Raw genomic sequence first — 16,196 nt, 5'->3', positions numbered from 1 at the left:
GCTGCAATGAAAAAAACAAACAGATGCATCACAATTATATTAAAAATGGCATTATTTTTGGTGAAGTCAAATGTGAAATATGCAGCTTCTGACTTTCTTCCGGCAACCTAAACAATAAGTTATCTTTTGCTCTGATCATGCCCCAAATGGAAACTGGCAAATGACTAATTATTCTAGGAGAATATTTTTGTTATAATTTTAAAGATTTTTCTTATTACAAGTAATAAAGAAAAATAGAACAAATGAGACAAGATGTTAATGGTTTGTGGAAGCAGAGCCACATTACTTCTAAGTTTCTCAATCAAGGAATTCATCAGAGTGATCTGTCAAAATGAGTGATATAAATTTATGAACTAAATTCAGCTACAGAGTAAGTGATGTACTACAAAGAAAGACACATTGCAAACAAGGAGGCTTTGTTTCCTGTTTACATAATTGAAAAGATTAAGTGTAAAAATAATGAAATCTCTTTTGTTCAATTTGGCATAATTCCATTCTCTCAGCTGCACTCTCCCTAGGTTTTTACAATATGTAAATGTGCTTTAATGCTTTCTTAATGCCTATACACTCTGTTAAATAATAAAGTGAGCTATTTGAGAAAAATGGTTATTGAAAATCAAAATTGATTATTAATGAGTCACAATGTCCTTAATTTGTCTTACATACAAATGAATTTATTAATGGATCAAAAATAGTTTTAAACGCATAATTTCAGGAATAAAAGATAACCAGTGAGGATTTATATTTCACAGGAATAAAGATGAGGATGTAGAGAATGGACTTAAGGACATGGGGAGGGGAAAGGGTAAGCTAGGATAAAGTGAGAGAGTGGCATGGACATACATACACTACCAAATGTAAAATAGATAGCTAGTAGGAAGCAGCCACATAGCACAGGGAGATCAGCTTGGTGCTTTGTGACCACCTAGAGGGGTGGGATAGGGAAGGTGGGAGGAAGACGCAAGAGGGAGGAGATATGGGGATATATGTATATGTATAGCTGATTCACTTTGTTACACAGCAGAAACTTACACACCATTCTAAAGCAATCATACTCCAATAAAGATATTAGGAAAAAAAGAAAGAGATAATTAATTGGTTGTCTTCTGATCAGAAAGTAATTGCCAGGGCTTCTCTGGTGGCACAGTGGTTAAGAATCCACCTGCCAATGGAGGGGACATGGGTTCGAGCCCTGGTCTGGGAAGATCCCACATGCCGTGGAGCAACTAAGCCCGTGCTCCACAACTACTGAGCCTGCGAGCCACAACTACTGAACCCGCGTGCCAGAACTACTGAAGCCCGCGTGCCTAGAGCACTCCACAACAAGAGAAGCCACTGCAATGAGAAGCCCGCGGACTGCAATGAAGTGTAGCCCCCGCTCGCGGCGACTAGAGAAAGCCCACGTACAGGCACAAAGACCCAATGCAGCCAAATAAGTAAATAAATAAATATGTCCTTTTTTGTAAAGAAAATAATTACCTGTACAATTATAAGATCTTAGAATTTGATACCCCAAATTAATTCTTTTTCTTTTAAAAGTATTGACGGTTAGGATTTTTAAATTTATTTAACATGGACAGTATCTCAATTATTGACATATATTGAAATTATAGTCACCAAAATCCTATGTTTTTTTCATATCCTTGACTGAGCCATGTCTGATTCCTGTATTTGTCTTTTTCCTTTCTTTTTTTTTTTTGATTCTTATTATAAGACCTTATGTTTGGCAACATTAAAAAAATCCATTCTATTAGATTTGGTTCATTTTCCTATATAACAATATCTTCTTAAATACGAATCTATAACATGGTATATTAGCCATGTCTTTTTTGTTCCGTGTTGGCTGCATCATTGGTGGCTTCAGTCAAATTATTATTGATATGCTGAAAACACCTCAGATCACATTAATATGTTGAAAAGACATCATATCTTGCAAGCATCCACTAAACATCTTCTATATTGACATCAATCTATTAATCTACATTTTAGTGTGTGAGAGCAGAAAACATGCACTCAGCCACTTATTAATCCATCCAATTCTATTTTTGTTAGTCCAAATATTTCATAATAAGATGTCATGAAAAACCTTGCAGAAAGCCTTCTATAAACTGCATGTACCAGTCTAATGTTCATCTCAAAAAGGAAATAGTGGACTTGTATATGTCCTTAGCAAGGTTTTCAACAAATCTTTTTTTTTTTCATATCTTATATATAAAAGAATAAAAATGAGAAAAAGGGTGCTCTGTTTTGACTTGCTTTCATTAAATAAACATAACCTTTTCTCAGTACTCACAAACAATTTATTTTATAATTTCGTGCAGAGTCTTGTTTGGAATTAACATCAAACATATCAGATTGTAATTAGCAGCATCTTTCTTCATTCTCTTTTTGTCAATTCATGCATTATTTACATATACCATGGACAATCAGTGCTTTGCCCATTTTCATGGTTTATGAAAGAAACTATGCAATCAGTCCACCATTTCTTCTCCAAGATATCACCATTTTAAGGTGCAATTCACATGGGCCAGGTGTCCAGCCCATTTGGAGTACCAACGTATTGACTTGGAGTTCAATTTCCCTAGAGTTTATTTCTGTCTACTCAGTTTAAAATATTGATATTTCACTTCACAAAAGACATTATTAAACAAAATTGAAAGTATTCCACATTCTGTCATTTATTATCATTTATTATCATTCCATGAATCCCAAGTGAACGGGGTATCCATTTCCTGGTCTTTGCTCCAACTTTTATTAATGTCATTAATGTTTCTCTCATTCTAAATGTTATTTACAGCTATCATTATGGGTTCAGACCATTTTCTCTAGTATTTCCGTAGGTGGTAGGAAAATAAAAGCAAGGGTTTACTTTCAGATTCTGTTTTTTCCTTTTTTTTGTTTTTGCCCAGGCTTATGCATTACAAACTTTTTATTTCCATGCCATTTAATATTTCTAGGTATATGGTATATCTGCTTCTACTTCAAGCTCTCAAATCACTATTTTTTTTTTAATGGGAGGGTTATGTACAAATTTATAGACTAGAAAAATCAACTCTAGTTCACACACAACTACAACTATTAATAACTTGTGTGTATTGAGCTGAGAAATTTAACAAGAACTGTTCTATATATTTGGCACATATAAGTTCCTTCATTTACTCCAAACTCTGTGAAGTAAATATAATCATCATCCCCACATTACAGATGAGAAAACCAAGGCATAAATAGGCTAAGTCTCTTATCCAAGGTCACACAGCTGGTAAGTATGAGAGAACCAGTAGATGAATCTAACCAATCTATTTCCAGAGCTTGACCATGCTTAGCCAGTTTACAATAATACCATTTCTCATATTTAGCTCAAGATTATTTGAATGCTTCCTTTCTGATTCTTATCACTTATCACTAACCAACAAATTCTTCAATTTTGTTTGAAATAGACGCTCATCACTGCTGCTTGCTTTAGGAAATAATTTTGTCCATTAGGCAAGAATTTGTCAATATTCTGCTTTAAGGAGAGTAAGTGTGCAGTCTCCATCACCGATACCCATTCCCAGTGCTATGATGTGCCACAAACCCTCCCCCATTTAACTAGCTTAGAACCTTCTGTATGTCCCTTAAATAATATCTCTTTATTAATGTTTTCTCTATACCTCTTTATTTCAATCTTCTCTAACATACTAGATTTCCAGTAAATGGGCACCTACTTGACACATGGTCTGCTCCAATTAGGTCAAATTCTTATTAAAGAAACCCATATTTCAATCACGTATCTTAACCCACCAAATTTGATGTGTTACCATAGAATTTGTGTCATTATGTCCCTATCTACACATTAGAATATTGGAAATCCAAGGCCATGTGTTTTACTTATGGCTATCCTCAAACTATTTCCTTTAGAAGGGTCTGGTAAGCTCTCTATTAAGAAAGCAATGAAAAGGAAGGAAATTTCTATTTTACTGAATCATCTGGATGTATGATTTCTTCATTCAAAGTTTTCAACAAGTCTTCATTCATGCATTAATGGAAAATAGGGGCTAGTGCAAGTAAGGAGACTCCTGTCCTAGATGTAGTTCTATCACCAACTTTCTTTATGAACTTTACCAGATCTTTTGAATGTCTCCTTTAGTCATAATATATTCATAACATTGGTTATTGTATGTAAAAGTATCTTTAAGTGGTAAAGAAGCATTGTTAAGCTATGCCATTGTAATTAATCAGCTCTTCATTCATAACTGAATATAGACAATTTGCTGAGCATGGTTGTGAATGAATGTCACAAAACCGATAGATGCATAAAGAATCAAATAATAATAATACCTGATTGCATATACTAATTTTTTTTTTTTGGCCACGCAGCATGCGGAATCTTAGTTACCCGACCAGGGATCAAACCCATGCCCCCTGCAGTGGAAGTGGGGAGTCCTAACAACTGGACCACCAGGGAATTCTCACATATACTAAATATTAGATACCTGGTAGAAGTTATAACTCTGTACTGTAATTGGTTCTTATAAAAAAAAGTTGGTAGAAATATACCCATGAACATATTGTTACTTACTAGATGAGAAATAAAAGACCTTAATGAGACTTTAGCTCAGCAAAAGAAACCAGCTATCTTAAACAATAGCTGGTGATGATAAAGGTATGTTTTCTTTCCTTTGGAAGAAACAAAGCTGGCTTCAAAGACATCTAGTGAAAATGGCCGATGACCTCAATAGTAGAAACAAAGCCTAAAGGAGAAAAGGCTATCTATCTTTATTGTATTAACTATTTGGTTCCTAATCTTCTACTTTTGTCTTTTAGTTTTTATTCTTATGTAAAATAATGGGTTTATCTTCCCCTTTCTCTTTCAAATTTTGTTGTCATTTAATTCTTATAGAACACTAAATTTGTTCACCCAATGCATTATGATACAAATTAAACGATAGAGAAATACATTAGGAGACATTAGAACATGTCCTTCTCATAAATTTTCAGATATAAATGGTATCCAGACCTATCGTTTATAAGGTTTCCGTGTTTATATATTTCATTGTATAAAAATAAATACATGGAATCTTTTTCATCATTTTCTAAAGAGCTATTTTTTAAAAAGTTCTGATCTTCTGGTTAAATAATAATGAAAACATATAGACAAATTATAACATCAACGAGTGAAATGGAAAGTTACCCTCAGGAGAACGACTTGTATAATTGTTATAGAATAATACAAACTTTAATTTGATTTACTGATTACATGCGTATGCCAAATTTCTGTTTTTTTCTTCTTCCTTAATAATTGATAACCTAGTTGAGAGCAGAATTACAAAAGTGCGAGACAGAATGTAATGATTTAATAGAGCATTAATGCTTTAGTTTTAGTTTGGGAGTAGTGGAGAGCTAGTAATGGGTACTGCCTGAAATGGTATTTTTCCCAATCATGTTATAATTTTATTTAACTAAATATTTTTTAAAAATATGAATCAATAGCTTACCTTAGAAAAAATACATTTAAAAAAAAATCACCTAAAGGATGAAAACATAGTTTATTTATTCCTAACTGAAATGGTCAAACTGAATAATGTCCTCATTTTAATACAATTGAAATTAAAGAATTTTTTTTTTTAATTTTTATACTGGAAGGCCTTTCCAAACATGCAGGAATCATGATCTTAGATTACCTCATTGACCACAAAGGCTAGCTCAAAATGCTCTGTGTATGTAAGTCAATTGCTTTGGTGGATACTGTAAATAGATATTACAATTAATATTTATTTCTATCATTAGAATACATTTAGAGAAAAATTTTGTTGGCTTTATGATATGCCCTGGAAGATGCTATTGGAGTATAGAGACTATATGGGGGTTCACTGTTATATATCTTTTTATAAATTACAAAGATGTGGTGGTGGTTAATTCTTAATTTTCCTATGTGATTTTTTCATCATTATCAAGCTTATACAATTAGAATAAACGGTTACAGTCCACAGATGAATGTGCTCACAACTCTAGGCATGGAATGAGTCAGCAGGTTGTACAGCAGAATCAGGTGCTAATTAACTCTTCCTTAGGTAGAGCTATGTTTCTGAGGCACCTGGCTGGTAATACTAGAAGAGTATTTAAATGCTGGTCACACTGTACCCATCTCTATATTCTCAAAGCATAAAGAAGACCAGCCAATGATTCTAGTACATATTCTTAATATCTTATTTGATAAATTGCCTATACTCTTTGGCACATTGTAAATATATATATAAAATAACGGAAATAAAATAAAGGTTCACAAGCCAAATTCAATTTTTCATAGTGATTACTCATTTCCAGAATATATTGCATCTTTAAAAACTACTCAGAAAGAATGGAGTATATAATGGGACTATGAAAATGTTTATGCTAAGATTCAGATAATGTTCCCACTGTTGTTTTCTTATATCCCTCACTTATTTCGTGGCTTTCTTCATGTCATGTGATACCTAAGTAAATGAGAAATTCAGAATAAATGGGAAGTTAAATATCTTTTCTTTGCCAGATTTTCAGTTTTATGAAAGTAGTAAAACGAGAAACCTTAAAAACGAACATACACATACAAAACGCAATGAGTTTTTCAAATATTTTCATATATATTCCAAGTTCTTACACTGGTACAATCAATTTATAGTCGTTTTCTGTAAACATGAATTGACAATTTATAATGGATGAAGGTCTTTGGGGCGCATGAAGTAAAATGCTATGGTAGGTTCAGCATTAATTCAGGGGAAAAAATTGATTTCATCATCAGTTCCCATACTGTCTGCTTCTGGCTTTATGTAAATCTAATAACAATTCTCTGGGTCAGACTATTCATTTGCAAAATGGGAATGAATGTGCTTTCCTTTTATTTAGAATAGACACAATAATGTGTTACATGTACCATTATATTACATCAGTGAAAGTCGCCACAATATTCATATATATTATATGGAGATGGAGAGCAAAGTCTAGTAAATTAATCTTCCTGGAGGAAATATTGAACTGTAAGATATTTTGTTTCTTTTCCAATTTTAGTTGGTGCCACTTGTTAGATAAAGTAATGTCATGAACGGAGCTTGGTCTAGCCATTGGTTGCTTAAAATTTGAAAGCTAGTCTATATAAGAAAACTAATTTTAGAACTTATGGATTGGTCTTGTTATCACTGAAGCATCTTACTATAGTCATAGCTAACATATAATTTAAGTAATATCCTTTATCCTTGTCTATTATGGAACTATAATTCATGTTAGAGGTTTTCTGAAATGTACATTTCATTTGAAAACAAAATGTCAGATTATGATTTATTTCCATATGTTGATTCCCCTAAAAGAATACATGTCTGACAAGGAAGAAGACACCATGTGAATTGTTTCACTTTTGTGAAGAGGTTGTGCTTCTATCTAATAGAGAAGAGTCACCAGGCTGGCTTTCCTAATAGGCAGAAACAGGACAACAAAGGAGAATCACAGCACTCAGCAGTCTGCTGACCTACTTTGTTATTATAACTCATCAGAGCTATGAATGCACTTTTTTTCTCAGTAAAGCTACATAGTGACTTGTCAGCAAATTAATTACATCTTGTTAGGGCTTTAAAACATTCTGTTAAGGCAACACATTGTACTTAGAAAAAAAAAATCAGTAATATAATACTATAATTTATAATGTATAGAATTCAAATCTGAAATATATTGCTAGACCTCAAGAGAGGAGAAATACATTTTTAATTAAGAGATATCTAGTTTCATGTCTTAATTATATTATCTCAGTTGTATTATTTCAATCAGTCATTATCTAATTAGTTTATGGGCTTTGTAAAACAAAAAGTGAATCTATTTTAATTTTATCTTTATGCATTTGCTAGAATATCAATAGATAATAATATAGTCATCCTAAATTTCAGTATTCTACTTGTTTATGGGGAATTGCATATGAATAATAGGTATTCCTTTTTTTTCCAAATCATTCACTTAAAACCAATAAACAGTTCTTTTTACTCTAGCCCCCCAGCACATGTTTATTTTGACTATTACAGTTTTTGAGCTAAAAGTGACTGGAGTCTCAATCCCCACTCTTTGTCGAATGTTCCTGATCGAAAACCAGTTGACAGTAATGGAAATACAAGTCTCCCTATTTTGTGTCTCCACACCCCTTGGTTTATACCCCCTATAGTCTTTAATCTCAATCCACATAAGGCTGCCACTAGCACACTATTATGTGAGTTTAAAAAAAAAAAAAAAAAAGCACTCTCTGGGTGGCTAAATTAGGGAGGGAAAAATTGGAAGAATGGCCACATTTTCAAGTGTACCTGTCTTGGCAAGCAGAAAGAGGGCAATACTTCCTTAGCACTTGTCTCCTTGCTCTTTGGGCAGTGCTCACATTACAGAGGCCACAATTCAAATTTATATTAATGACTTTTGTACATAATTTTCTATTCATTTAGATTAGGAAATCTAATTATCTAATCTCTGTATAGTTTTCACACCTAGGAAGAAGTACTATGAACAAAAGCTCTTTAGAATGTAAGCACTCTGACGGCAGGGACTTTGTGTCATTCTCTCTGCTTGTTCAGCGCCTACAACAATGCCTGGCACAAAGCAGGTACTCAATAAGATTGCTTAAGTGAAAGAGTAAATAATATACCCTCATTTCATAGCTGAAGTACAGTAAAGTTAATCGATTTGCCTAAAATCACAGAGGTTGCAGGGGTAGACGCAATTCTGGAATGTGTCTCTATAAATTCAATTCTGCCAGCTTTTTTCCCTCTCTATTCTGCTGTCTAGGAGAGCCAAGATAAGCTATATTATGGTGTGGTTTACACATTAAAAGACAAGCCTCTGGAGAGGAAAAAGATAACTGGAGGACTGCATAGCAGCTCTTCACTGCTTAGACTTTCAAGTAAAATATGATACTGTCACTCAGAGCCCACTGACCATCACTATCACAGGGCCCCATCCAACTGGAAGGGAGCTAGAAAATGTGCATAGTGTGTGGCCTTTTGGTTATTAGTAAGTGTCCCTGACACATTGCCTCAAATGAAAATAAAATTGCACAGTAATCTAGATTGTTCAATCAAATCTCTTATTTTCTCCACATAGGTTTTATTAATTAGACTCTTCCAGACATTTTATATCTTTTTTTTTCCTCTGATAGTCTTAGTTAGTATTGTTCATACATTTTAACGTTTTGCTGAAAAATATTGTCATTTATATAGAAATGAAAGGCTCGAGAAGCTCATTGATTTGGATTTCATGAATTTTGAGTACGTTATATTGCCCACAAGTTGGTCAAGTGATTACATATCTTTGAAGAAATCATTTGATGTACACATTATTATAACACAAATTATCCAAGGAACAACATTTTAAATGCATAATAGAATAACTCCTTTACACATAATTTTCAAATGCTGCTGTTAATTACCCATTCTGTTATAAATAATTAATATTTATTTAGTAATATGTGCAAGAGTGGTACAGGACATGTGGGGTACGCAGATACTTATAAGGCACATTGCTTGACCTCTAGAATGGCATCTCTCAAGATGAAATAATGCATAGATTCCCTCAAATAACAAGAAAATAAAACATTATAAGGAATGATGTTTGAGTTGGCTTAAATCATTTTGAGGATGATATTACTCAAATAAACACAACTATAAAACTAGATATGTTTCTTATCCTTATAGTTCTTGTAAAGCTGAAACAGACATAAATTTACAAACAAAATATTAACAAAAATAAATTAATAAACACATCTCAATTTAAATTTATTGTGATGGATGATGTTTTGTTTTGTTTTGTTTGCTGAAACCAAATAGTTGTATACAAGGTAAATATAGTGATGATTATTATAGAACTAGTTTTCCTAGAGTATGTAGTTTAACACACAAATTATGTACTATGTAATGAATGACTTAGTTTTCAAACCTATTTCTCCATTTTGCCTATGGTGAAAAATTTGTACAACGTCTAATATCATGTCATTAAGCCTTCATTTGGTACAAATGGATCATGTATTTATTAAGCCTATATGCCAGAATTATTTTATATAGCAACTCATGGCACAATGCACTTCAACCACAAAGGTAAATTCAGATGCTGTATTTAGGTTGATACTAAATTCATAATATGCTTACATTGAAACATTTCAAACTATTGCCAACATGTATCCATATATTTACCAGATTGCTGGGAGAAACCCTGTAGACTCCTTGACAGGAAACCTGAAGATTTCAATTAGAGACGCATTGCTCTAGGAATGTTTTATTTAGCTGCAAATCCTTCTTTATTCTGTAAAGTCATTCCCTAAATTATGTCAAGATTAATATGCAAGTTCAGATGCACTGTATTTTTTATTTTCTTAGTTAGATTCTCAAATGAGTATTTTATAATATTTTATAATTTAGACCAAAAACCCATTGCCTCTGATCCCTTTAATTATCAAATATTACAATTTTAGTGTGTGTGATACACCTAAAACACAGTCACAAAATATCATGGGAATGACAAGATTTTCAAAATTAATCTTGTTAAACATTAATTATCTGGCAAATCCAAGATTTTCATTCAGACAGAAATCTATAATTCAAACATTTCTTGAATGAAACAAAAGCAAATATTACAAATGCATAGCAAGATTAATTCCTATTCAGGTTGCATTTTGCAAGTCAGTATCTCTTACCTCTTCAGTTCAAGTAGCCCACCATGGTTAGTGATTGACTTTTTTTAAATTAAGTTTTATTGAAGTATAGTTGCTTTACAATGTTGTGTTAGCTTCTACTGCACAGCAAAATGAATCAGTCATATATAAATGGAGTGACTGACTTTTTAAAAAACATTACTTAAGCAATTATTTTAGTGGAATTTATAAGGACTGTAAAGGAATTAGCTAAGAAGAATTGGGCTTACTTCTATGGAATAAAATGCAGATTAGAAATAGTTAATATAACAATAAATATATTGAACAAATTACCAGTTAGTGATATAGTACAGTTATGGCAATGCCTCTGAATTTGTCATCTTAGGGCATATATGGATAACTAGCTAGTAATGTATAAATGTAGATAAGGATATAAATACAAATGTAAACATCATTAAGGAGGATTTAAATATATAGAGAGATAAGGGTATAGATATACATGCAAATGTGTTTAAGAAAGATTTAAAAAATATATATATGAAAATAAGAATATAGATATAAATGCAAAAATGGTTAAGGAGGATTCAAAATAGTACTTAAAAATATAAATCATTTAAGAGCATGATATGGAAAAGAAGGAAGGCATAAGGAATTCGCTGCACACTCTACCTAATCATTATCTTAAATCATTTAGTACCAATGTCAAATGTTAAAGCACAATTGTCAAGCCCAGACCCCAAAATGACTAGCATCAATCATGTCCTGCATCCACCCTGATCTGGCTTCCCAGTTTTGGCCTTCCCAATATGATTTTCTTTTTCTACATCTACGTCTCATATCAGTCTTGCCACTTTTTAGTATCAAAGCTCAAATGCTGATTTTCAAGTGACTTTTTACTATAATTGGTGTGCTGTGACTACAAGTTTCTTTTTTTGTAACTCCTTTTTTAAACTGTTTTCTATAATCTGTGCAACATAAGGTATTCTAACGTAGTTTAGAACAGAAATTATAGAGTCAGATAGATATGCATTCTAATCTTGATTCTATAATCTACTACATGTATGACACTGAACAATTAGTTTAACCTCTAAAAATCTCAGTTTTCTGAACTGCAACATGGAGGAAAATAGTGCATACCTCATTTTTCTGCTGTGAGGACCAAATAAGATACCCTTTCTCAGAGCACTGGGGTTTGTATACAGTAAGCATGATATGTAAATATAGAGTGCTTTTTTCTTATATTGGATTTTCATTTCTCCTTTATAACCCTCTTTGTATGTAAATATACTTTTCTCTGTTTTGTTGTGATGGATGGAAGTTTTTTGAGAACTCAATAACTTTAGGATAGAAAATAATATCTTCAAGGTCAAAAGATACTATTGAGATTCTCTATTGATTAAAAATTGTCTTTTTTATGGTTATTATCTCCTTCATATCACTAATATTCACAATATAGAAGAATTTCTGGTCCTTATAGTTGAATGTAAGACTTAACTCTTTCCTACGCTCTACGTTAGAGTTAGACGTGGAAATAATATTAAATAAATGTGAAAGAAAATGGGAGCCAATTTCCTAAGTAAAACTGCAGCCAAAAAGAAAAAAACCCAAGAAGCAAATTGCAAATTCAGGAAAGGTATTTTGTTCAACATCAGAATATAGCAAAAGTTTGACTATGTTAGATTAAAAACAAACACAGACACAAATGGGCACATATACAGTCATTTAAAGAAAAATGAGCAAGACATTAAAATTTTTCATCATTAAATGTGTTTACCACTACACATATTAACTAGTATATTTCCTAATATTATAATTATACAATTATATGCCATTTATGGATACCTAATAACAATTCCTTTACTCTTTCAATAATGACAATTGCTATTTTTTAAAAGATACATAGAGAAAATTTAAAATAATAATTATTTGCAAACTTAAATATTAGTTGGTGCCAATGATGAATCATCTTTTGGCAGCGGTGTTAGTGTTTTTTATAACTATTCACTCAGTCAGCCGTGAGTTTATAAGAGCCGTTGTTTTTTCCTCATCCCCAAATATCTTAGTACTGTCTTTATGTTTGCTTCTTCAGTGATAAGAAAAGTGACAGATCTATAATCAATGAGACTACACAGATTTGAAAAGTGAGTTCATCAAACTCCTTGGTTTGTTTTTTAGATACAGAAAGTTCCATAAAGAACATTTCTCAAACTTTTGATGATAAGTGACTAGGTTACAACAAATTACTATGTTTGGCACTGTTGTAGGCAGTGGAGATAAAGTATAGAACAAAATCCAGACAAATTCTTTGACTGAATGGCACTTATGCTCTGGTGTGGGGAACACAGAAAAATATAAATAACAAATAAGTGTGTGTGTGTGCATGCCCATGTGCGTGTGTGTTGCTAAATTCTTTTAAGATAAAATATAAACAAATTGGGTAATATATTAGGGTGGTTAGGGAAGGCTTCTGTGAGGCAGTGACATTTAAGCAGATATGAATGAAATGAAGGAGAGATCCAGGTGAATACTGGGCCTCAAAGAAAGGAGTGAAAGGAATAAAGAATGGAGGAAAGGAGGGAGGGAGGAAGGGAGAAAAATACGTAGGCAAGAAGAGACAAAAGGGAGAAAACAAGACATTCTTCTCAACATGTGCTGTAACCCCTCTTGCCTTCAAACACAAAGCCTGAGCTTCATTGGTTAGGAGACAAAAATGTATATTCTTAAGATGTCTATGTCATTTTTACAATAACAATCTATGAAATTAATAATAGAACAGTCCGGAAAAGAAGAGGGTGTTCGATTTATGCCAAAGTTAAAATTCTGTGAAAGTCTCATAAAATTTACCACCTATAAAATGTGAAACATAAGAGAAGGCTATTCTGATGTGCAGTTAACTTAAATAACGTTTTATTAAATATAAGGTAATTAAAATGTAATGCAAGAAGAAAATATGAGAACTTAAAGAGAGAACAAATATCTGTGAATATATATATTAAAAATATTCACGGGCCTCCCTGGTGGCACAGTGGTTGAGAATCTGCCTGCCAATGCAGGGGACACGGGTTCGAGACCTGGTCTGTGAGGATCCTACATGCCGCGGAGCAACTAGGCCCGTGAGCCACAACTACTGAGCCTGTGTGTCTGGAGCTTGTGCTCCGCAACAAGAGAGGCCGCGACAGTGAGAGGCCCGTGCACCGTGATGAAGAGTGGCCCCTGCTCGCCGCAACTAGAGAAAGCCCTCGCACAGAAACGAAGACCCAACACAGCCAAAAATAAATAAATAATTAATTTTTTAAAAAATTCACAATTGTTTCATTCCTTTGTGAGTGTTGCACTATGTATATCAAAATGAATGCTCTTAAAATTAAATGTGAATATAAGTACACTTAACTATGTAAATCAAATTTCTATTTCACAGACATTTTTATATTTACATGTCTTTTATGGTAAAGTTTAAAGGCTATCTTTCCCATGATGTTTTCACTAGAAGGAAGTACTATCTGAAATATCATTGCATGTCATACATATCTCATTTGCATTTACATTGATGAAACATGTCTGCATGTTTACAATGCCTAGAATTGCATGTCTTGAACACAGTAAATGCTAAAATCATGTTGAAAGAAAGAAGTTATTCTGAGCAGTAGGCATTTTTAAAAGAATGTTGTACAATACTATGACTATATGTGTGTGTACCTTTGAAATAAAATGTCTCAATATACACAGAGTAAGATATCTAAAAAATAGAGGCTGTAACATATACATCCCCCTGGAACATTTCATGTAAATAAACTTTAGCTCTAGAAACAGAAACGTCTGATTTTATATCCATAGAAGCAAAATTAAGTTTTCTCTCACCATTTATGGGGCTAATTAGATCATTCTAACATAAATATTTAGAACTTGTTGGCAAAACGTAGAAAACACAGTGTAAAATAATACGAATTACTTACAACCATCTCATTTAGAGACACCCAGCAATCTGGTGGAAAGTCCTGCAGCAGTGGTACCAAGAACTGAAGACAGCCATCCCAGTGGCACAGGAGCAGCATCATGCCGATGAGGTTAAAAATTCTCACCACAGCGCTGGCGAGATCATATGTCATGTGGAAAATCTGTTGACCAAAATATAAAATCAATTCTTATAATCAAATTTTTGAAAGTCAAGAATACTACCAATGTCAGTAGACATTGACATTATATAGTGCAAGTATCAATTTAATAAAAATACAGAAAGAACTTTTACAAATAGAAACAGAGATTGCATGTCTTTATCCTTACATTGAGGTCTGGCACTCTATGAGTATTACAACCAACTGTGGGTTCTCCATGAGGAACAGAGGTGACATGAATACATTAAATCGATGAGTCATGTTTTAAAGAACATTGGTTTTGCCAGTAGTTTTTCACTTACTGTCCTTCCAAGCATTTTAGCAAAGGTGCTTTAAAAGAAGTTAGCAAATTTGACAAATGATGGGCACACGCTTCTCTGCTTCTCATTCCTTGTTAACAGATTTGTTGAGAACCAAAAAAATAACCCAGGGACTGAAAACCATTAGCAAAAGTAGTTTAATTGCAAAACATAAAGGAAGATTGACAATTAACTGCAGTTAACTTTATAGCTATATGAGTTAGAGCTACTTCTTTTATTGTGCAGATTGAACGTGAATAGTGGCTTTTGAGATAAAAGTTCTCTGAATGGTTAAAAAACAACCGGGCAGCACATTTTAAAAATTAAAATTGTTATGTCCATTGTATTATCTGTATGCTACAGGTTTCCCTTTCCTGTGAAACTTTATTTGTATTTTCACAACATCCATTATGATAGGTTAGATTATTTCAGAAAGCACAAAAAATTATGACAAATGAACATTCTCCATCAGAATTTTACAAGTGGAAACTTACACAGAGCTTTATATTTATAACTTCTCATTCAGAACCTGAATCCTTTCTTTAGTAGCTCATGTGTTATATCACTCTTCCATTGCTAATACGGTTTCTGCTTATATTTCACCTAGTCTAGAATAACAAAATCCACTCGGGAGCTGATGTATAATTGCTAAAGGGCTACTGAGTTAATAAAATTAATAAATATGTATAAATACACAAAGAAACGACACCTTGAGATACTTAGGATCACATTTTGTATAATTCACCAAAAGAATGGTCTATTTTTGAAGTAATGAGGACACCATGTATTGAGAAATTAACTGAGAAACAGGAAAAAAACTCGCAAATTTAATACTTTGATTTAGAAACTATATCTTGGTAAGGAAACTTCTATAATTCTTAAGAAATGCATACTGAAGTGTGTAGAGGTAACATGACAGCACAGCTGCGTTTTGCTTTTATAAAATCAGCAAATTTATCTTTAATTGTTTTTCACTTTGATATATTTGTATTAGCCATTAATTCTTTCTTTAAATAATCTTCCTTTATGACACAGTAATCAGAGTGAGCAAAAAAAAAAAATCCTTCTTTGTGGGAATGTACACACTGTTCTGAATTTTTTTTAAAGTAAGATTGGGATCCTGGATTTTAAAGTCAGCAGATCACGTATTTTGATATC

General features: G+C 32.7%; 1 protein-coding gene across 1 annotated transcript in view; it reads right to left on the bottom strand.

The window, feature by feature from the left end:
- Positions 1 to 16,196, bottom strand: part of HCN1 (hyperpolarization activated cyclic nucleotide gated potassium channel 1) — a 368,665-nt gene that overhangs the window by 155,520 nt on the left and 196,949 nt on the right. Inside the window, exon 3 of the mRNA XM_027101143.1 lies at positions 14,581 to 14,742. Coding sequence (XP_026956944.1) covers positions 14,581 to 14,742 — 162 coding nt within the window. The remainder of the gene's footprint in view (positions 1 to 14,580; positions 14,743 to 16,196) is intronic.

The sequence above is a fragment of the Aethalodelphis obliquidens genome, unplaced genomic scaffold (genome assembly GCF_003676395.1).
Source record: "Aethalodelphis obliquidens isolate GAN/ISIS:26980383/991018 unplaced genomic scaffold, ASM367639v1 scaffold4, whole genome shotgun sequence".
In the NCBI taxonomy this organism is placed as follows: domain Eukaryota; kingdom Metazoa; phylum Chordata; class Mammalia; order Artiodactyla; family Delphinidae; genus Aethalodelphis; species Aethalodelphis obliquidens.
The sequence above is the reverse complement of the archived record's forward strand: the minus strand, read 5'-3'. Positions and strand labels throughout refer to the sequence as shown.